General features: G+C 36.8%; 1 protein-coding gene across 1 annotated transcript in view; it reads right to left on the reverse strand.

Annotated features, from left to right (window-relative positions):
* LOC107595704 (splicing factor, suppressor of white-apricot homolog) overlaps positions 1–24,279 on the reverse strand; it is a 110,832-nt gene that overhangs the window by 55,840 nt on the left and 30,713 nt on the right. Inside the window, exons 7-11 of the mRNA XM_016286199.1 lie at positions 20,673–20,823; positions 11,303–11,576; positions 11,041–11,214; positions 10,814–10,907; positions 3,565–3,628 (exon numbers count right to left, since the gene is read on the reverse strand). Coding sequence (XP_016141685.1) covers positions 3,565–3,628; positions 10,814–10,907; positions 11,041–11,214; positions 11,303–11,576; positions 20,673–20,823 — 757 coding nt within the window. The remainder of the gene's footprint in view (positions 1–3,564; positions 3,629–10,813; positions 10,908–11,040; positions 11,215–11,302; positions 11,577–20,672; positions 20,824–24,279) is intronic.

The following is a 24,279-nucleotide window of genomic DNA, read 5'->3' on the forward strand; positions in this document are numbered from 1 at the left end:
AGAACAGGCTCTCATACTAGGTTGCTCGAAAAACACATTATTTTTCACATATTTTACAGTATTACAACACCTCTCTCCCCAGTCTGACATGAACGGCTCGAATAGTTCCTGTATCAAATGAAGGCCCGCCTTCTGAAATACGAAATGCGCTGCGATTGGTTAGCTGGGCCAGTGTGAAAATATGCGTTGTAGTCCAAACGAGTCGTTCGTTGTAGTTTTTGAAAAGTGATTTCTGTTAAATAAAATATCTCCTTTTGAATTGGACTTTGAGCTTTGGAACTTTGCAGATCTTTTTTATGCTCAGACAGCAACATTACAGACTAACTAAAGTTGAAAAAGTGAAAAAGCATAATAGGACCCCTTTAAGTCCAAACTTTTGAATGCCAGTGTACAGAAACACAAAAAAATCTGACAACAATGGTATTAAAATTAAATTTGTTACCTCAGATCACTCAAATATGTGACCCTGGACCACAAAACCAGCCATAAGGGTAATTTTTGTTGAAATGAAGATTTATACATCATACATCAAGCTTTCCATTGATGTATGGTTTGTTAGGATAGGACAATATTTGGCCGAGTTACAACTATTTGAATTTCTGGAATCTGAGGGTGCAAAAAAAAAATCTAAATACTGAGAAAATCGCCTTTAAAGTTGTCCAAATGAAGTCCTCAGCAATGCATATTACTAATCAAACTAATAAGGTTTGATATATTTACGGTAGGAAATTTACTAAATATATTCATGGAACATGATCTTTACTTAATATCCTAATGATTTTTGGCATAAAAGAAAAATCAATCATTTTGACCATACAATGTATTTTTGGCTATTGCTACAAATATACTCGTGCAACTTAAGACTGGTTTTGTGGTCCAGGGTCACAAATATGGTACTCTTGAGGCTAGTCCAGCTAATCCACTTATAGACCAGCAATAGACCAAAATAAGCCTTTACCAATAAGCTAACTGACTGCTTTACATTAAAAAATGCATTCTTTCCTACAAAAGACTGACATCCTTTCCTACACCCACTATACTGAGCACAGCAATTTCCAATTCATTTTTCTGCAAGTGGTCAGTCTCCTCCTCCACATACCGCCTGTAATCTATATTCAAGACTCTGTGAATTTCATTCACTTTTTCATGCATTGTAAGTCACCAGAAACCAAAGGGAAGCTGCAGCCTTGGATGTACATAAAAAAGAGAGAGGGACACATGATCAAAAAATGGTTTAGCTGAGGTAAAAGTGACCTAGAGGGGGCTGTAAAGTGGCACGCAGCTAGAAATGTGCAGACAGCCTTTAAGCTCCACTGTCGTAGCTGAGATACTGGTGCTCGAAGGCATTTCTCAAAGTCACTGACATGTGTAGTGCACATCCATCTGCCAAAGTAAAACATGATGAGATTATTGCAGCCCTCTATTTTTTTAACCGCCTCCAGGTAACACCACTAATCATCGGAAAATATTCATAATTCTTTTGATTAAACAAAACAAGTGTAATAAAAAGCAAAACAATTTTCAAAGTAATATTTGGAAAATATTATATGTACAGAGGACATGTCTTTCACTTCCTACTGCCCTCAAAAACCACAACAAAGATAATTCCTGTCTTTCACTTTTCAGGTTTTCAAAGCAGAAACCATGCCAGAGGGTAAAAAATAAACACTTCTAAAAACGAAAGCTTTAATTTACTTTAATTTAAGAAAAAAACATGAAATATTGGCAGAGGCAAAAACTTGAAGAAAGAGAGCAGAGAAGATTTTTTAAAATTATTTAATAAAAAATGAAAGTCACATTTATTAAAAAATATCAAAGATTATATGTAAGGGATAACGCCATTCATTATCGCAAATTAAACCTCAAAAGGATGATCTGGATCCCAATGCAAAGTGGAGCGGCTTTGTAAGACCTTGAAGGGGTTTACTTTGCGATAATGACCAAACGAAAGTTGATTATTATATTGCTTAGATAGTTGCTTATAAATAAATAAAACCATAATAAATAAATAATAAAGACATGAAACATTGATCTAAGTTGAACTTATTTGAACACAAAAAGAATGCACTGTGCTTCGAGAGAGATGAAACTAGCTATTTAGGAAATTGGCTGCCAGGGACAACATTCACATACTGTATATAATCCAGTAGCCATTATACAAAAATATCAGCAAGATACTACGAATAATAATGAAGAATTCTAGAGAGCCATGTTATAAGCAGAGGATATGCTCTATTGCATTCTAGAAGAAAGCTCTGTGCAGTTCAACAAATCCTCCTAATGTATAAAAATAGCTGCTCAAGAGTGGAGGATGGAGGATCATTCTTGATCAAATTTTTAATAACATGTTATAATGTTTGTGAGGAAATGGGTATATATATATATATATATATATATATATAGTTGTTGGTGGTATAGATCCATACAACAAATGAAACATCAACCCGCTCCTTTCCATTACGTGCAATAAAAAGAAAGCGGGGAGAAAAAAAAACATCAAATGAAAAGCTCAGTTACACAGAGGTCTGGAACGGCAGAGAAATGTTTCCACTTTTCATTAAAAGCAGCTAAAAGGCTGACTATTTCATTTAAACATGAGTGCGTGCCAAAACCTCAGAGCTGGAAACGTCGGCGGTGCAGCATTTATGTCTTATGGAGAAACTGAAAAGCAGCAGCACAAAAACAATCTTGATGATTTATGAAGTTGAGGGACCAGCCGAAAGCCTTCATTATTACACAAGAAAATATTAACAAGGACCTCCCAAAATAAAGCAAAAATATACTCCCCATTCAGGTTTCTAGATTGCCAAACAAGAACAAAACTTAGTCGATTTCATTCAAATTAACATGGAGGATCTTTAGCAGTTTTACAGTCAAAAGATTGAAATATCAAATATTTAGAACATTAATGAGAGCACAGAAACAACATTATACAACCATCTGACATACTTGCCAGATCCTGTTTGTCTTTGATAAATACATTAAGTGCCATACTAGACTTGTTTTAATGGAACTGATATAAAAACCTTGTCTGAGAAAGGTCTGATAAGGAAAAATAAAACAGGGCAATGGGCTCCGGAACAACCATTACCATGTTTAAAAAGACCTTATTAAACATAAGTACATGCTCTTCAAAGAGAACACTTCAAGAACTGCGATGATGGCTAAAGCAGACGGTTTTTAATACGAGACTGGGTCGCAATTACAAGAATCGTGACTTTAAGAACCTGCCAGCTTTAAGGTCAAACTCCTCAGCTGACCTTAAAAATAATTCAAAACGCCTGAACCATCCAGGACAATACATTTTCTTCTAAAAGTCAAGCCACAGCAGTCCCTAAGAGTCTCCTGACACAATTCTGCCTTGTAAAAGCTTTTTACAGCACAAGTTCCCTCACATATTTCAAAAAAGAATTATACTAGGGGGGGGGGGGGGGGGGGGGGGGATGGGTACACATGAAATGTGGTTAAATATAGCTGACTTAAAGCAGTAAGACGTTGCTGAGATGGAGAGATCTGAACCAAATGTCACTCGCTTTGAAGAAGATCTCAGAACATCAAGCTAGCTGAGACCGACGAATTTACAGGGATGCTGAACTTTGCGAATCAAGCCAAGCATTCTCGGTGGATCCTGATTAAGTGAGGAGGAAAAAAGGAACATCATGCAATGCTAAAAAAAATCATTTGTGTTGAGATATTAGATTGTGGTTCTTCTGCGTGTGCGTTTGGGATATTCTGCCCTTATTATTAATTTGATACAACTTTTATTCACCCGTAAGCAGAAAAAGGGCTTTCAGGCACTTGGTGGGACACTGGTTTTAATGAGGCAGCGGGTGTTAGTGAAATATGACTAACCACATAAACTTCCATCGCGCAGTATGATGCTTAAAGAACTAGGTTGTGGGATGGTGTCCTTGAGGTATGTGCACAAGTTACAAGAATAAATGGATTTTCACAGGCTTGGGGCTTCCTCTGTCCTTCCTCTGAACCTCCGGATTTGTATCCTGACCGCGCAAATAAAAATCCTCCAAAATGACTTGAATGAAAAAGCACTAAAGTGTGCATGAATGCAGATGCACTGCAAACTCGCTTCATCTGACAGTGCTTAGACATGGTTCAGTTTTTCTATCAGTTCGCTTATTCACTCTAATGATGTGATAAAACGCGCAATTTAAGATGATATTAAACAAAATACTCATGCAGGAAAAGCATAATTTAAAGTTTTTGCGGCACCAGCCTTGAACTGAGAAAATTGACTGGCCATGAAACTGTATTTTGCATAAAAGAAACTAGAGCCATATGATTGGATACTTTGCTTGGTCTTATGCAATGATATTCAGATATTTTAAGAGTGATTTAAAGGGTCTGTTAAATCTAAAAGTGAAATTTACTCACCCTAAAGCTGTTACAAACAGATTGTGAAGAAAACTGGGGTTCAAACTAGTGGTCGACCGATATATCGGCCGATATTTGCCATTTTTTAAATATCGGCATCGGCCGATAAGTTTTCCTGTTTGGCCTATGCGTTCGAGGCGGGACATTTATTTTGACGGCGCTGAGAGCGGCAGCGCATGAGCACACAGTGCTCACATTCTCCCTCTTGATCACTATCATCATTAACAGTTCTGTCTAATACGGACAGAAATCTGTCTAATAATCAGATAGAACGGTTAAACAAAGGAATTAAAATGTATACACAAAGTATTATAACGATTGCTTTTATATTATTAGTAATAGAAAGGCAAACATTATAATACTTTCTTGTTTGCCGTCAGCATTCAGCAAATAAGCATTTATATCATTTAAACAAATCTTTGAATGACTAATAAACATTTAGTTTCACAAACCTTGCAAACTTAGTCGGATCCAGTTGTGAGATCTTGTGAAGTGTGCATTTGTATCCTGCATGATCGTGTGTTCTCTGTGTGACGGTCGATCCATGTGAATTGAATGCTGACAGGAGGAGAGTTCAGCTTCACTGGAGACGCACGATCGACAAACTTTAAACTCGTGATTTCAAATTATGCTGCGCTTTATGCATTTGCCCACTGCCATATTAATGTCATTTTCACTGTGTGCTGTATGTAAAATGAATGTTACCTTAGCTTTATTTAAGAAAATATGATTCCCAATGCACACAAACTTCCCAGAATACTGAGTGCCCTGTTGGTTACAGTGTTTACTTCCTTTTTTATTATATTTTTTATTAAATATTTATTTATTTGTGAAAAAATACTTTGTCATCTAAAGTTGGTTTGTTTAACACATTTATTTTGTAATCCATTTTCAAATTATTTTTAAATTTCTTAAATATTAATTAAAATAAATAAAATTATATCGGCTTTATTTCAGCCATCAGCTACCCTGCTTTCCAAGATATCGGCATCAGCTGTCAAAAAAACTATATCGGTCGACCACTAGTTCAAACAATATCGAACCTTGATTACTTTGACTGAAAATACTTTTTTTTTTAAATACCTTCCTTTGTGTTCCATGAAAAAAAGAAAGTCATAGACATTTGGAACATGGGGTGACTAAATGATGACAAAACTTTCATTTTTGGATGAACTACTCCTTTAAGCCTACAAGAGTCTCCAAATACTTCTTGGGACCGCTATAAAACTTGATCGCTCTTTCAGACAATGCTTAGCAGCAGTCCAAAAATGAGCTCAAGGGATCTCCAGAACTCTCTACCCAGTTAATTTGGGGAATGCATGTCGAATTGTGTGCACCCAAAGCAAAGCCAAAGCTTTAAGAGGTTGGGAAGCATTCAGCACATCCGGCAGCTGGAATGATTGCCACCCAGTTGGAAGTACAAATAAGAGTGGAAGACATTCAAAATGAATAAACAACAAAAAATTGCACAGCTTATAATGCAAAAAGTTCTGAACAAGTGAGGAAATTAGCTAAAGCCGTAGCCCAGCTCTGTCTCTGGAGACAATATTACTGGCAGGGCAAGCAAATAGCGCAAGATCCTGCTGTGAGCAGAGCATTGCGTTGATTGCAACAATGGAACATTTCGTCTAATTTTCCCACTAAAGCACTTTCCTTCCTCTTTTTCCTCAATTTTCTTAGCTCTTATTTCCTTCCATTCCTTATTACTTCCAAGCTCCATATTTAGACAGATGTAGGTAGAAGATCTAACATCTCTTCTGACACAGTGATGATAGTAGTTTTAAAAATAGGTTCTTTATTGGCATCTACAGTTCCACAAAGAAATTTTAATATCCATGGAACCGTTCCATTCCACAAAAGGATCTTTAGATTTTTAAAATGTTCTTCACACTAAGAAAAAATGTTTCTATTAAGAACTGCTAACCGAAAGGTTCATTGAGGAAGCAAAAATGGTTCTTTTATAGCATAAAAAAGTGTGCATATTCTTATTCCATATTTTTCTTTCTGCAACTACATCATGTAAAACAACCCATGCAGGTAAATATATCTGACCATAAAATAAAATTAAATGATTGTATATGATAAATATTGCACATCCCTAGTTTGAAGTTCGTTCAGAACAAGGGCTGTGAATCTAAATGTTTAAAAATGTAATTAATTACATATGCCTGATTAATTAATCAAATTAAATCAAGCTTGAATTGTGAAAAATAAATAAATATAAATAAATATTGATCAAATATTGCTCAAATTTTTTATTAAACATGTTACTTTTTAAATAATTAATCACACTAAATTAACATGTTCAACTGATATCCAAGAACATTAAAGGTATGAATTAATGAACTGACCAAACCAGAAACTCTGGAAACACACTGAGGTATCAAAGAGCCAGAGTTTGCAGGGATGACTACGCCATGGCAACCGGAAAAGGAATCGATTTCATCTGAGCTCCCAAAGTCTCTTCTTAGCCCTGGATGAAAGCAGTGCAGCGCACACAAAACCACACATCAGAGCCTGATCCTCACATTTCTGACCTAAAAACACACTGACAGAGGCACACAGCCAAAGCTCGCAGCCGGCGGTCTCATTAAGGAAAGGAGGATCTTCAGACAAACTGTTGATCATAATCACACACAGTGGAAAAACAGGAGCTACAGACTCAACTCAGTATGTGTAAACTTGTGCAAATGACATCTGATACCAAATCTTATAATACCATCATGAAAACTCGTTAACCTATGCAAATTACATTTCACACTGTGATTGGCTGCTTTTTGTTACTTTCTACCTAATATATGCAAGTATGTCTTCAGTTCCATCCAGTTTTTCCTATTTTATTATGTCATGCTTCATCTAACTGTTTCTGAACATGTAACCTTGTTATGTATGTACGCCCAGTGAATTTAAGGTACAGTGAATATGAATTAGATCATGCAGAAGTTGCTTGGCAACCTTCCATGGGCGTCCAGTCAAGTAACTTAATAAATAATCATGAAAGACACCTTTACAATAATAGGGTTAATTCGCCAGTTGATTAGCACATACGTAATGTCTTCCTAATAGCAAGTCAGGTAATTCCCCTAGGCAAACATAATTATTATTCAGAAGCACATATTACTGCTATGGTCTTTACATTTACATTTATGCATTTGGCAGATGCTTTTATCTAAAGCGGCTTGGATTACATTCAAGGTCTACATTTTATTAGTTCATGCATTCCCTGGGAATTCAACCCATGACCTCAGTGTTGCTAGCACCATGCTCTACAGTTTGATTTACAGGTAAAATGTGCTCCTTAAAAATAAAGTCACAATAGTATACCTGAAAACAGTCTGTTTTCTACTAATTAAATACTGAATTACGGCAACTCTGAATTTAGATCACTTCACCGTTGAACTGCACGCATGCAATATCAATTTAAAGCTGAGAATGGGTCCATTAGCATACGATTGATTTACGGAGATCACAGGTCAACGATCGCTTAAAGCATGCATGTGTTTTACCATACAGATAATATGATGAATCCCACCTCCTTTCTACTATAAACAATATCAGTCTATCACTTGCTTACAAAATTTGTATTAAATAGTGCCATGCGTGGAAGAAATACAGAAAGGCCACTCTGAGCACTTAAAGGCAGATGCATCCATAAAAACCCTCTAATTCTAATTCAATTCACTGGAACGTTCCTTATATTCAATAAAGCACAGCTGCACAGTTAGTCGATCTTGCCTCTCAATCCATTAAGGACGACCAGCGAGTTAATAAGCAGTAATGACAGGGAAAACAACAAGTAGTTTTAGCATAATGGATTTACAGCAACAAACACACCATTAGAGGCAGAATACACATGACAACAAATAAAGTAAAAAAAAATATGCCAAAAAAAAATCAAGATGGGAATTATCAGCCTTAATTATTCCTGTTCTTCTTGACATTTTTTTCAAGTCAACATGACTAATTGACTGGTAAATATATCAAGATGTCATTTTCTGGCAGTCAGCGGTCAAGACTGGCATCATTTGCTGTTCACAGTCTGAGACCAGTCGCTAATAAACTTGGATTAGCCTGAGTACACACAGCGATGTTAAAGAAATAATTTTCTACTAGTCAAAAAACAAACAATCCTGTCCCAAACTAATACCACTGGCTGGATGTACAATTTAGCAGGTTGCACATGAAATAGAGATAGGAGAGACTTATTTAAATTTTTGGTACTTATACCGCAAATATATATTCGTAAGGACATCAAAACCTAAAATAAAACTCCAGAAAGGTGTACAATATGGGACCTTTAAGACTGGTTTTGTTGTCCAGGGTCACATTTGACATCTGACAGGATACGTCTTAGAGACAACTAATGATTAATTAGTAAAATTCCTGAAAATCCAGTCAAATTAAACAGATACATGTAGAGGAGAGACTAATTTAATATTGAAATAATTACTTTAACTGATATCCCTATCACTGATATCACTTTTACTTTAAGGATTAATCAATGATTGATTCAATGCTAATAATTAAATTGAAATAATTTTTTTTTTAAATATAAGCAATACTATTTTTATTAGAATTAATAATTAAGATCATATTAAACATAAAAAGCTGACTATGAAAATTCTTCAAAATTAAATTAAATTAAACAGATTCAGGAAACAAATTTTCTTTAACTGATGAGAAGCATCCTATTTTATATCTGCTGAAAACAACTGCCGAATCTCTCTCTATAGTACATCAGTATTAAACTAGAGCAAGGATCAGCATAAACTACTTCTGTATTGACTGCACAAAACCTCCAGTGTTTACTAATTGCCCTTATATTACACTCTTTACACTGTCCTGAATTGCCTTATTGAATTACCATTACACTAAATGGCATTATTGTATTGTATTGCAATGTTTCTACATTACTAAAGAGGACCATAAGGCACTAATCTGCCTACTGCACTGACTTATAATTTATCTACATTAAGCTAGATTATTTTGCTGAAAAATTATATTTTGGGCTTTGCATCTATTACAATTGTTTTATCCTACCGGTACACAAGAAACCATCAGTCACAGAAGTTACCGTCTTGAGCGGTTGGTAAAACACTAAATTTCTCTCAAAATCCATATACTGAATTGGATGATTTTGAATATTTCTACTGATGCAAGTCATGCAGCAATGTCAAATCAAGGCTCTCTCACTGAAAATGTGCAAAATTAATAAACAGAAATATACGGGGGTGAATCAGTAATGCAGAATCCGCAGAGGTGGCCTTGGAGAAAAGCCACCAAGTATTAAAAACCTTGAAGGTTATGAAACATGATTAATTAAGTTGGTAAACATCAATTTCTCAAACCAAATGAGTAGTTAATGAGATGCTAGATATGCCATATTGTTTTATTAGCATCCCATAACCATGCAAAACCGTTTGTCAGTATTAAAAAAACAAACAAGGTCCTATGCACACTAAGAGGCTATTCACACAGGACAAGGGGCTGTTCCTATAATAAATGTACTTTAAAAGAATCATTTGACTAAAAATTTTATTTTGCTCAATTTTGACTCACACTCGGGCCATCCAAAATGTAGATGAGCATTTTCTTTATCTGAACTGATTTGGAGAAATTTAGCATTACACCACTTGCTCACCATTGGATCCTCTGCAGTGAATGGGTGCCGTCAGAATGAGAGTTCAAACAGCTGATAAACACCAGTTCATCAATTAACATCTTGTAAAGTGAAAAGCTGTGTGTTTGTAGGAAGCACCTCCATTATTGAGGCATTTTAAATTTAAACCGCTGCCTCTGGTCAAAATCTGATGGCATAATCCATAATAACACTTCCTCCAGTATGTGATGTGTGTTCATATCAAAAAACACATTTTGGACTCTTTTTACCTGTAAACAGTGTTTCATCTGTGCATATTTCTCTCCTGATTCAGACGAGATGGCCTTTTCACTGCAGAAAGAAATATTATGGATAGAAGACTTGTATTTTAGCCTGAAGCGGCAGTTTGAAGTTAGAAACAGTTTTTTTTTTTTTTTTTTACAAACATGCAGCTTTTCACTTCACAAGACATTTGTTGATGGACTGGAGTCGTGTGGATTTCTTGTGATTTTTTTATCAGTCTGGACTCTCATTCTGACGGAACCCATTCACTGCATTGGTGATCAAGTTATGTAATGCTAAATTTCTCCAAATCTGTTCAGATAAAGAAGCAAACTCATATACATCCTGGATTATCTGATTATGAGCACATTTCAGCAAAATTTTGTTTTTGGGTGAACTATTCCCTTGAGTCACCTTAGATGAGCTCAATAAATATACTTAACTGTAATTAATAGTGAATTTAAACGAAAACAAAAACCAGTGTGCAAGAGAGGAAAGAAAGGAGAAAGTAAAAAGAAAGACAACAAAGCATAAAACTACCTCCTGCATGCTCAGGACTTCTTTCTGCATGAAGTAGTGCTTTTTGAACTCATAATAGGAGTTGTACTGGTGCCAGGACTGCAGGAAGTCAAACCTTTAAGGTGTAGAAGACACACACATACACAGAGAGAGGTTTACATTTATTACATATTACAGTAATCTAATAGGAGCGGTGAGACCTTCGTATCTAAATGATGGCTGTAACGAGCAGGAGCATAATTGCTTACCGCGGGTCATTCTTGGCACGCACGCTGCTCTCGAATTTCACTCCGTTTCTGGCCACATACTCAGCTAGTTTGTCAATGACAGGCTGGATGTCGGGAGGAGGAGGGATGATGGCTGCGACAGGGGCGGCAGCCGCCGGCACCATGGGTGCAACGGTGATTTGAGGAGGTTGAGAACTGATGGATGAAAAGAAAAATAAAGCCAAATATAGGATTTTTGAAATATGTCAAGATCTGTAGAAAGCAAAGACAGTAGGGTGCACACCTGGAAGTTAGAGGGGCGGCCGGAGCAGAAAGTGAGAGCGGAGCTGACACCGTGACTGGACCTGCAGCAAGGGCTGATGGGATTGCAGCCACAGGATCCAACGAAGGTGTAGTGCCAGGGGGAGGAGGAGGAACAGATGCAGGAGGAGCCGGCATCATGCCAGTGGGCAGCGAGGTGTAATAAGGGCTGGCATCAATCCCAGGAGGCGGCGGGGCAAGGCAGTATGTTCCATCAGGCAGCATACAGTACCCATAGTACATTGCTGCCACATTAGCTGTGTGAAATAAACACACACACACACACACACACACACACACACACACACACACAGAGTTACTAAATCAGATGCACATCCAATGCAGGCACCTGAAACTGTATAATAATAAAACTTTTTCAGTACGATGTTTTTGAAAGAACTCACTGTCACCAAGGCTGCTCTTATTTAATTAAAAATGATTTAATTAATTTTAAAAATTTGAGAAAATTGTAGCGCTCCAAAAAGGAAAAAATAGGTGCTTGTACTGCAGGTGCGTAGACGATGCAATTCATAAAATAAAAAATACAAGCCACCCTCTTGTTCATTTTCAAATATATTTTAAAATGTAATTTATTTTTGCAATGGCAAAGCAGAATTTTCAGCAGCCATTACTCCAGTGGCACATGATCCTTCAGAAATATTTTTAGTGATATTTGTCGAGCCTTGCATTAAACATTAGTCATCAATAGCATTTCTACTTTGGTTACATACCCCAGAAAGTACACTGAGGGAACTGTTGATGCAAATTAAGAATTAAAATAATCTACGTTTGGATCACTGTTCGCATAATTAAGTTTCCTTTTCAAGTAGAAGATAAAAAGCTAGCGGAAGAGAAAAAGCGCATTCGTTTGTTCTGCTCTACCACAAATAATTAGGATCAAACTGTCCTCATATTGAGATGGCAAGCATGTAAAGACATACAGTTCTTGAAAATCACTTCATAAAGCCTAATTACAGTCAAGCGCTGCTCCTTCCCTTCAGTCAACTATTACAACAGCAAAAAGAACCATTAAACAAAGCAGTTTAAAGGGGTGGTTGATTGCGATTTCACTTTTTTAGCGTTTGTTATTGTGTAATGTTGCTGTTTGAGCATAAACAATATCTGCAAAGTTACGAAGCTGAAAGTTCAATGCCAACGGAGATATCGTATTTTAAAATTCTGGCAGTTTAATGCCTACAAAAATGGCTGGTAGGGACTACAACGAGTTACTTCCCGGGTTCGTGACATCACAATCCCAGATAAACCCCGCCCTCGGGAAAAGGCAGCAAAGGGGGCGAGGCCATGCTGCGCTGCTTTAGAGAAGAGGAAGAGAAAACTAGAGGTGCACGTAAAAATCTATTCATATATGAATCGCGATTCTGTCTTCTAACAATTCTAATGGATTCACAAGTTTCAAAATCAATGTTCTAAAGCAGCGGTTCTTAATATTGTTCCTCGCGTCCCCCTGCTCTGCACACACTCTGCATCTCTCTCTCTTTCTCTATCTCTCTCATTCAGCTCAGCAATGAACTTTTACAATTATACACTTATTTTCACAGTTATGAGAAGCGTTATACATGCGTGCAGTTGCCGTACTGTATTAAAGCTTTAATCAGGATAAAACCGTATATTAAAAGCTAACAGAAGCAGTAGCATTTACAAATAACAGCGTATCTAAAAGTATGAAAGTGATGTGACATGTGGCCAAGTATGGTGACCCATACTAGGAATTAGTGCTCTGCATTTCTCTCATCCTAAGTGCACACACACAGCAGTGAACACACACACACACACTGTGAACACACACCCGGAGCAGTGGGCAGTCATTTATGCTGCGGCGCCCGGGGGGCAGTTGGGGGTTCCAGTCAAGGGCACCTCAGTCGTGGTATTGAAGGTGGGAGAGAGCGCTGTACATTCACTCCCCCCACCCACAATCCCTGCCGGTACGAGACTCGAACCCACAACCTTTGGGTTACGAGTCCGACTCTCTAACCATTAGGCCACGACCTCCCCATATGAGAGTATGAGACAACAACAAACAAAGTATGAGACAACAACAAACAAAAAACAAAGACCTACCATTAAGACCTACCCACAATCAAGCCTAGAAAAAAAACAGTGAACCACCCCTTTAATAAGAGCCCAAAGAAAACAGAGCTATGGGTTCAAGCTCTATTAAGATCAACACAACCAAATCTGTGCTATTAGGCAAATACAGAAAATATCCGTTACATGCAAAGTTGTAAGAGTTTAGTTCATTCAAGAATAAAATTGTCATCATTTACTCACACTCATACAGGAGAACAACATGAGGGTGAGAAAATGACAAAATGTACATTTTCAGGTGGACTGTCCCTTTAAGTGAGCATAAAGGTGTTCAGACTGCACAAAGGTAAAGAGATGAACCTGCAGCACTCTGACTATGACAAAACACTAATAAAGAAACAATAAAGAAATTTAAAAGCTAGAGGAATTAAAGCAACGCCATCTCCTGGGTACTTCTGAAGTCAGGGCTGTTCAAGACCTAGAAGAGACCAATAGTCCTGCTCATTTAGGCGAGTTTAGCATTCTGTCTGACTCCAGCCACACATCAAAGAGAGCTGAAAGAGGAAGAGGAGAGGGGCGGCGGGGATCTGGATACATTTACTTCATGACTGACTGGGATGTGTGAACGCACATGTGAGTGTGGGGAGAAAGAGAGAGAGAGAGAGGAACTGAGCACAAGAGGGTGAGAGCCAAAAAGAAATGAGCAAAGGGAAAGAAAAAGAGAGAGAGCCACAAAGAGATTCTGGGAGAAAAGGAATAGAAAGAAGAAGAGAGCGAGAGACGTGTGTGGCATGTGTATCTCCACATTTTATGAAAGATGTGGCAGAACTAGGGCTGTGACTCACAATTATGACATTTTGAATAAACTACATTAAGATCAATGTTATGCAACAATATTTTATCTCTATTTATTTATTTATATGGCAGACTGTAATAAGTGGGATGAAGCACAGATACTCATTATTGCTAAATAAACCCCTTGAGCACACAGTATGGTAAATATTAATATAAACAAATTATAAATAATAATATTAGAAAAAAATATTAAAACATATTAACATGTAACTACAACGTTTATTTAAATATAATAGTATATAAAATATATTTAAGAAATTCAAATAAAAATCTTTTATTTTTAATGCAATTTGTGTTTGTAAGTGGAAGTATCAGTTTCATCAGATACCTGCAATTAGATCTAATAATCACGAACGGATGATTATGAAATAATTTTGACAAGCCTGTTTCCATCATAACCATATTACTGAATGACATCCCAGCTCCATAAAAACACAGCAGCATTCACATATCTCATAACAAATGGGTCCTTACTCCACCTCCAGCTTAGCAGGCTTCATTTTCAATGATGGGATCTAATCGTTTATGACGTCTCCCTGTGGAGATAAAGAGGCAGAGAGCTGTGGAAGATCCGCAGTCGAGCATGTGCTGCTGGATTTGACTCGAGTGCTATTTCAGAAAGATTAGCCTGAAGAATCAACAGACAATCCTCAATGCCTGAGGGAGCATGTCTCAAACGCAAACAAATTTATGCTTCCTCTGGCAAATAAGTCTGTGAGTGACTTCTCTTCAAGGAATTATGTTCTGAAACTCACAAGACACCTCAGCTGACTAAGACAGGCTTGCAACCCAACATAAAGCTGAGACCGGAACTGAGCATGAAATGTCATTCAGGAGGTTAGTGGATGAGGTAAGTCCTAATAGAATGGAATGGAAATCACAAGAAATGAACCAATTTTGGTTCTTGAATAAATTAAATTGATCAAAAGTGACAGTAAAAAGTAATGTCTCAAATAAATGTTATTTTGAACGTCTATTCAAATATTATTGATAATAATAATAAATGTTCCGCATATTAGAATGATTTCTGAAGGATCATGTGACACTGAAGATTTGCTTTGCATCACAGAAATAAATTGCATTTGAAATATATTTAAATAAGAAACAGTTAAGTAAAATTGTAATATTATTGTTATTTCACAAGGTTACTGTTTTTACTGTTTTTGATCAAATAAATGCAGCCTTGGTGAGCATAAGACACTTCTTACAAACATTCCCTTCAGAAACAAATCTTACAGACTCCAAACGTTTTAGACAGTAGTGTAGACAAATAGTATGGGCAGTGAGTAAGTTCATTCAAAACCCATTTCAACTAATTCAATGAGAGAGTAATCTGTTTTGGACCAGTGAGTTCATCTGTGACTCCTTTGTGAGTGGTTTGATTCATTTAAAAGAACTGGCTCAGAAGAGTCATTCAACTGTAAGATCACAACCCAGCCAAAACAACTTCTTTGCCGTACAGTAAACACTGTCAGAGTAGTTCAGTATGGTCTTCTATAACAATAACACAAATAACCCAATTATGCAGTTCCTACAGACACTGTTCTAACCACCATCATGACTCATTATATAAAAACAGACAACTTGTTCAACTGAGATTGCAGTTTTGGCAGCAGCTTAGTCTAGTAACAGAGCGGTTCAAAGGTCACACCTCCCCACTGTCAACATATTTAATAAACTGCATTAATCATGCGCGCTGAATGAACGTGGATCACTGAGGTCTACTGAACCCTGATGAAATGAGAGCGTAATTGTTCTAGTGATGTGAAACGGACAGAACGGCCCGCTCTTTTCCGCAGAAGAGCAACGTTTTCCTGAAGTAATGGGATGGGCGAGGTTGGCATGGCGTGTGGTGTGGCACCGGGGTGACTCACGGGCAATGAGCAGAGCATTCTAGGATGAATGAGCAGAACAGCGTGTGTGAAAAATCTGCAGTCTGCTTAAGCTGTGGCTGTAAACGAGGATATCCAAGAAGGCTTGAGCTATGCGCGTCTCTCGAGCCCGCTGAGTGTGCACTTACATGAGCCCCATGACATCCTGCCGCCAGTTAACCAAAGGAATCTGTTCAGAAAGCATTTCTGTGCTTTCGTCGTACCACATGGCTGGAACTCGGGTTGGGGTTGATAGCGACCATTTTAAATATATCAAGATAATTCAAACTTGATTTGGGCAGAGAGCGAACAATGTTTAACCGAACTTTGAATTTAGTGCCAGACGTCACTCAAAGACAAATACACAGCAAACCTCAGATACAGGCCAAAGCCTTGGAAAAATAACCCTCACATTTGGGCAGAGATTATAGGATGACTGTGGTTAAGCCTACAGAACCTCTTTGTCATGCTGTTAATCCTACAAAATACACATTTGCAGTCAAAGTAGCTTTTCTTTTGAGAAACTGGCCCACTCAAGCGCCTTCGGGCACTGTAATCCTGTGGCACTTCCCTCAAGAAACCAGTAGAGCTCCTTCAGTCAGGCTAATTGAGACAAATCAGCGGTCCCAGCTTGAGTGTTTCACCAGCTGAGCGCTAAATTCTCTATTTCCAATAAAAGGTGAATTGTTCGTTCCCCACAGTATCTTAAATCCTTGTGAGTTAACGTAAGAGGACCAGCTAACGGCAATTGGTTTAAAAAAGTTTTAGCACCATGGGATTCTAAAAGACAAAAACCTTCTGTTATTCTCTATGGTCAAAATAAATCTGCTGGCACTTGACATCATAATTGACTGGGCAGTTCCTTTTTCTTTTTTTTAAAGTATGACTAGGTTCAATGATAAAGCTCTGAGTATGTAGTAGGGCAATCAATGAATCAATAATTATGGATTTTGTCATAATCGTCCTACAGTTTTATTACCAATGATAAGTTTAACATTTGGAACTGCCAACCTAAATAATGAAGGCAAGCACCAGCAGATTTATTTTACCAAAAAGACAGTTGTATTGCATTAAAAATAGTTTTATTAATTACAAAAAAAAATATATAGCGATGGCCAAAATTATTAGAACAATAGTATTTTGACCAGATAAAAAATGGTTTTAAGTCAGTTATTTATTTCTTTATATCCTGAAAGAAAACATATGTTGAAGCACTACACTTACTAAAGCTAAAAATAAATTAAAGCCAAATAGCAAATAGAGCAAATAATAAACAAAGTACATAATAACCTTAATAAAACTCAATTTAAAACTGAAAATCTAAAATAAAAAAGCTATTTTAAAGTGATAAAAAACGAACTGTTTTTACAATGCTGATTTTTAGAATTTACATTAAAGTACTTATTTACATCTCCATTATGTAGACTACACAAAACAAGCTGAGAACGTTGTTCCTAAATTAATTAATTGCCATTTTATCAGTAAATCAAAACTTCAACTTCACATCTGTCCTTTTAGCAGCAGCAAAAACAATTTTGGTATCGATCTACACAAAAGCAGAATGTTCCCTTCCCATTATAATCAGCAAATCTGTTATTGCACGAATCTCTTATTTGCGCTCTTGATGATAATAGGACTGTTCTAGTTGCAGCGTATATCGGTACTACACTGCAAGCAAGTGCTGCAATATCAAGCAAATCTAATATTATTCCAAATTACCACAGATTACTTTTCACTTTGACTCTAAAGCTGCTTTTTGAGCATCAGGTGCACTCATTTTGGCACCACTGACAGAAAGCACACATCTGTGGATCAGACTGCTTCAAACTCACTCTTTAGGAGCAGATGTTGTTACTGACAGACTTATAGACTATTTTGAGCACCTCCAATTCACGCACACATCGAACATGTCTGTGATTGGCTATGGTACTCATCAGCTGCAAAAATCAGAGGGTGTAGTGAGAATCAATTCAAGTGGTGAAAGAAAAACTGCCTTTAAGTAAAAGGTGAAAGTGACGTGACATGTGGCCAAGTATGGTGACCCATTCTCAGAATTAGTGCTCTGCATTTACCCATCCAAAGTGCACACATAATCGTCCTACAGTTTTATTACCAATGATAAGTTTAACATTTGGAACTGCCAACCTAAATAATGAAGGCAAGCACCAGCAGATTTATTTTACCAAAAAGACAGTTGTATTGCATTAAAAATAGTTTTATTAATTACAAAAAAAAATATATAGCGATGGCCAAAATTATTAGAACACTAGTATTTTGACCAGATAAAAAATGGTTTTAAGTCAGTTATTTATTTCTTTATATCCTGAAAGAAAACATATGTTGAAGCACTACACTTACTAAAGCTAAAAATAAATTAAAGCCAAATAGCAAATAGAGCAAATAATAAACAAAGTACATAATAACCTTAATAAAACTCAATTTAAAACTGAAAATCTAAAATAAAAAAGCTATTTTAAAGTGATAAAAAACGAACTGTTTTTACAATGCTGATTTTTAGAATTTACATTAAAGTACTTATTTACATCTCCATTATGTAGACTACACAAAACAAGCTGAGAACGTTGTTCCTAAATTAATTAATTGCCATTTTATCAGTAAATCAAAACTTCAACTTCACATCTGTCCTTTTAGCAGCAGCAAAAACAATTTTGGTATCGATCTACACAAAAGCAGAATGTTCCCTTCCCATTATAATCAGCAAATCTGTTATTGCACGAATCTCTTATTTGCGCTCTTGATGATAATAGGACTGTTCTAGTTGCAGCGTATATCGGTACTACACTGCAAGCAAGTGCTGCAATATCAAGCAAATCTAATATTATTCCAAATTACCACAGATTACTTTTCACTTTGACTCTAAAGCTGCTTTTTGAGCATCAGGTGCACTCATTTTGGCACCACTGACAGAAAGCACACATCTGTGGATCAGACTGCTTCAAACTCACTCTTTAGGAGCAGATGTTGTTACTGACAGACTTATAGACTATTTTGAGCACCTCCAATTCACGCACACATCGAACATGTCTGTGATTGGCTATGGTACTCATCAGCTGCAAAAATCAGAGGGTGTAGTGAGAATCAATTCAAGTGGTGAAAGAAAAACTGCCTTTAAGTAAAAGGTGAAAGTGACGTGACATGTGGCCAAGTATGGTGACCCATTCTCAGAATTAGTGCTCTGCATTTACCCATCCAAAGTGCACACACACAGCAGTGAACACACACAAACCATGAACACAGGGTGCCGCAGCAAAAAAATGGCTGCCCACTGCTCCGGGTGTGTGTTCATGGTTTGTGTGTGTTCATGGTTTGCTCCACCCGGCGCAGTGGGCAGCCATTTTTTTGCTGCGGCACCCGGGGAGCAGTTGGGGGTTCGGTGCCTTGCTCAAGGGCACCTCAGTCGTGGTATTGAAGGTGGGAGAGAGCGCTGTACATTCACTCCCCCCACCTACAATCCCTGCCGGTACGAGACTCGAACCCACAACCTTTGGGTTATGAGTCCGACTCTCTAACCATTAGGCCACGACTTCCTTAACGTCGTAAAGTTGTTGAATTGGAACTGAATGAAGATAAGGAGGTCACGATGGGCAATCTGCCTACTTTAGTACTTAATTTAATGAACTTTGCTCGCATTGAAGGGTCAGCTTTATTGCCATGTTCACTCAAGGACGCCCTGAAAATCAATCATCCTAAAAATAATTCAAGATGTTAATGATTTGCCACATTCTTTAAAGAGCTGGCATTGTAGTTCTCACCCACTTCCATTAAAAGGCTCTTTTTAAGAGGACATATGTCTCTGTTCATCAGCAAGAGACAAGAACGACCAACCTCATCCAAAAAAGACCAACAGAACTCTATCATGCTGCAGTTTCAGTTTGTCCAGCTTTATGGTGCATTTTATGTCTTAGCACACTGCAAATGTCAAGCCCATTTATGGTCACCATGTGTAAAAACACAAATCTCTTCTTTCCGTAGAGCAACCAAATTCTATCTATCTATCCATCTATCCACCCATCCATCCATCCATCCATCCATAATATACATACAGCTGCACAAATTGAAACAATGATATACATGATACTAAATAATTAATAATAATTATTATGATTATTATTGTTGTTGTTGATTATTATTATGATTATTATTATTATTATGTACAGGGCTGCAAAATTTATGAAAGTACATTTAAAATCATGATATGCATGGTTTTGGAATTTTAGAACTTCTTTATTACTGTATTATTATTATCATTATTATTATTAATGAATAATACTATGAATAAGACTAAGACTAAGAATAGGAATACGAGGTTACACTTTATTTTAAGGTGCCTTTGTTACAGTGTAATTTTACGGAGTAATATTTATAAACTACATATACTCACTGTATGGTTAGGTTTAGGATTAGGGTTTGGCTTAGGGTTACTTGCATGTAATTGTGTAATTTATTGTTATTATAATAGTAAGTACATGTGCAGACCTAAGGTCTTCGAACTTCTAAAAAGTTGTTTGAGGACCTTTTGTCAACCATATAGATCACATGTTGATTTGCCATTATACTCACGGTCAGATGTGTATTCTGCCTGTGTGGCTACTGCCGACGACTGATGCTCTTCCTCTGCTTTGGTCACCATTGCTGCAGCGCCATAATTCTCCTGTTGGGCTTTTCGAACAAGCGCAGCCAACGGGTGATCTGGATCAATGACCTGCAGAGGCTAACACATAAAAACATAAGGTCAACAGGGTGTGCAACATTTCCCTCAGCATATACAGTATATATATATATATATATATACCACCCAGAAAATGTGTGTAAAGCTGTTTAAACATAAAAGAAATGTAAAAACACCATATGAACAGAATAAATCAGGTTTTAAATCTAGCTAGTGTTTTGTGAGACCCCTTGGAAGCAATTCACTGCAGCACATTGGTTTGTAGTTTCCTCAGATGGCTCTGTGACAGCGCCTTCCAGGCTTCTCACAGAGTTTGGCTGCACTTAGGTATTTTCCTTGTCCATGTGATCAGACACAGCTCCAATTGTGTATAAGGTAGCCACTAGCCAGTATAAAATTGTATAAGAATAAGACGTATGCCATATTGGGATGTCACTATGAACCAAAGATTTGAAGTCTGCACTCGTCTCTCCTCAGTACTTTCTGCCACTGGATGTCACTCCATGCTTTATAAACTTTTGCATGCTGTCATCACTTCTGATTCTTGCCGTCCTGCATGAACGGTTTCTTTCCCTACCTTGTGAGACTACTTCTTTTTAGATGACGTGCTGAACACGCACTTTACTGGATTCCTTTCAGTCCCCTAAGGAGGTGACCTTTTAAGTACCGTTCACCAGATGCAGCTTTTTCTGTCTTGCAGTGCATTTTCTGTCTAGTCTCTACAAATGTCTACATGCTATTATGACACTATGCCTTCAAAATCCAATTTGCTGGCCTGTTGCTCACTGAATAACAAACTTATATTTTAAGATACAACATAGGGGTGAGGAAATAATGACAGAATTTTCATTTTTGGGTGACAAGCTTATTCACCACCAGAGGTGCAATATTACAAATATGAGCTCTTTAATATTCATCACATCAGCAGAAATCATTCCTCAAGGGCTCATATTTCAAGCTTATAAATGAATGAACTCTTTGGGCAAAAGGTTCTACCCTATGGGTATGAAATTGGCTTCATTCTTTACATTTCCATTCATAGAGACTAAAGAAAATGTATGAGAAACGACAGAAGTATGCAAAAGAAAATGTCTATAAGAACAAGCCATAAATCACTAAAAAAGAGCAAAAGTTTGTTGATCATGTTTTTTTAAGCTAAACATCTGGATTTCTGTGATATATTGAACATTCACATTGCGATCTCTGATGATTTAAATATGTCAAGGAAGTCATTTAGCTGGCTTACATAAATGAGGTCTTGTGGAAATTGCAAAAATGATTTGTGATAGTCTTCAAAGCATCATTTAAAATGGGATGAAAATTATAAACAAACCACCATATGCCATAATTTTTCCAGCAAGTCTGTTTATGAATTTATAGCCATCCTGGAATTTCATTAGAACGGCATAATTTCTTGGTAATTTAAAACCCAATAAACCTAATAAATGTAGATGCTATAACATTTATATTAAAATTAATTACATCATATAACATTATGATACAACTTCTATATTATAAATGTAATTTACAAGTAAATGTTACACTGGAATGCTACAATTCTACATAAATATGTGACAATGGTATAAGAAACATAAATATATATTGCAGTGAATCTTTTCAGAAAAAATATTTATTATATTTATATTTAGCAGGGTAAGTTCAAATCTAAACTACTTGCCTGACCAGACCAACAAAAAATATTTTTTTTATGTTTTTACACTGATTCAAATTACATTCTGCACAGTGCAAACTTGATAAAGCTGCTTGTGTCATTACGAATGCATGACTGGTTACTTGAGCTGCAATTAAGTTATCAATCCACCATAACATGTGGGTGGCATAAATCCCGTTTTCTGGAAGAACCAGAACACACAGGTTGACTAAGCCACAGAAAAACATGACACGCAGAGAGATCTCAAGCGTAAGACCTGAGATGAATGTTCAACAGTCACTCTTCCTTTAGCATCACAAAACTTAGTTTAATAATTTCTGACAATTCTGGCAGTACTTGACTGTAATAACCAGGAGTTAGCTCCTTTAAACAAATTAGATGAGTCTTGAAAAAGAGAAAAAAAAATAGTTTATATAAAGTTCATGATTGAAATGCAAACTTTATACTGTCAAGGCGAGAGCGGAAGACATCTATTAGGAAACCAAATCAGATAACATTAGTTTATTTTACAATCTTTTATCTCTAATGTCTCTCTGTGTCAGTCTCCAAAAAAATGACAGAGCAACTCAGATTAAACATACAGAATATTAGATGAAGAAATCAAAGATATAAGCATCTGATGAGAACTTCATATCCTTATTTGAACAAACATATAAAAAGGGAACACTTTGATGTCAGATGCTTTCATTTCAGGCCCAGTTCTGCCAAGAAATATAACAATTTAAGAGCAATTTGGCATTAATTTTGAAATGCATTGCTTTGAACACTTATCCAACGAATTAGAAAATAATAGTAACAGTCTATCAAGTTGGGTAAACGGAGTACAAAAAAAAGCACAGTGTTTATAGCAGGGGGTTAAATTACACGTCATTGCTGTTTTAGTTATGAACGCATGTGTAAAAAATGTGATCCAGGGTACACGGTACATAATCACAGTCTGAAAACTGTCAAATGAGTGTATTAATATTCCTAAACAACATGGGGTATGTTTGAAGCCGTACCTTCATTATTTCCTCCAGACGAGAGATCTTCTTGGATGCAAACAAACTCGGGTGCAGATAGCTTCCATCTCCATCATCATCATCATCATCATTGTCAGAATTGTCTGACTTTGATTCTGTTCCAAAAGGGCCAATTGATTGGATTGTTAAATGACTTCAGAAATGTTCAGATTTGTTCATTATTCTTAAAACAATTGATTAATTCAACTTGTTAAATTTACGATATATACTACAAAATGACTGACAAAGTGACACAATATATACAACCATTCAAATGTTTGAGGTTTACAAACTGTTTTAATATTTTTGTTTTTAAAGGGGTCATATGACGTTGCTAAAGAACATTATGCTGTGTATTTGGTGTAATGAAATGTGTTTATGCGGTTTAAGGTTAAAAAAACACATTTTCCATATAATGTACATTATTGTTTCTCCTCTATGCCCCGCCTTTCTGAAACGCGTCGATTTTTACAAAGCTCATCATTCTAAAAAAGCGAGGTGTGCTCTGATTGGCCAGCTATCCAGTACGTTGTGATTGGCCGAATACCTCAAGCGTGTGACGGAAATGTTACACCCCTTAACATACTGTGATCATGCCGTCTCCCAGCAGCTCTGCTCGTGCACATCCCATCATCGGTTCTCTTTTAGCAGTTCAGTCAATGTACTGTTAGGAGTAACTGAATAACGGTTTATTTCGCATCAGAGAGAGTGTCAGGCACGTTTATAAACCAAATAATTTAAGTAATTAGTGGATTAGTGCGTACTGGAGACGCAAACCGTTTCAAACGATTCAGTTCGATTTGGTGAACTGGTTCGACCGGTTCA

The sequence above is a fragment of the Sinocyclocheilus grahami genome, unplaced genomic scaffold (assembly GCF_001515645.1).
Source record: "Sinocyclocheilus grahami isolate Dianchi unplaced genomic scaffold, SAMN03320097.WGS_v1.1 scaffold207.1, whole genome shotgun sequence".
Lineage (NCBI taxonomy): Eukaryota > Metazoa > Chordata > Actinopteri > Cypriniformes > Cyprinidae > Sinocyclocheilus > Sinocyclocheilus grahami.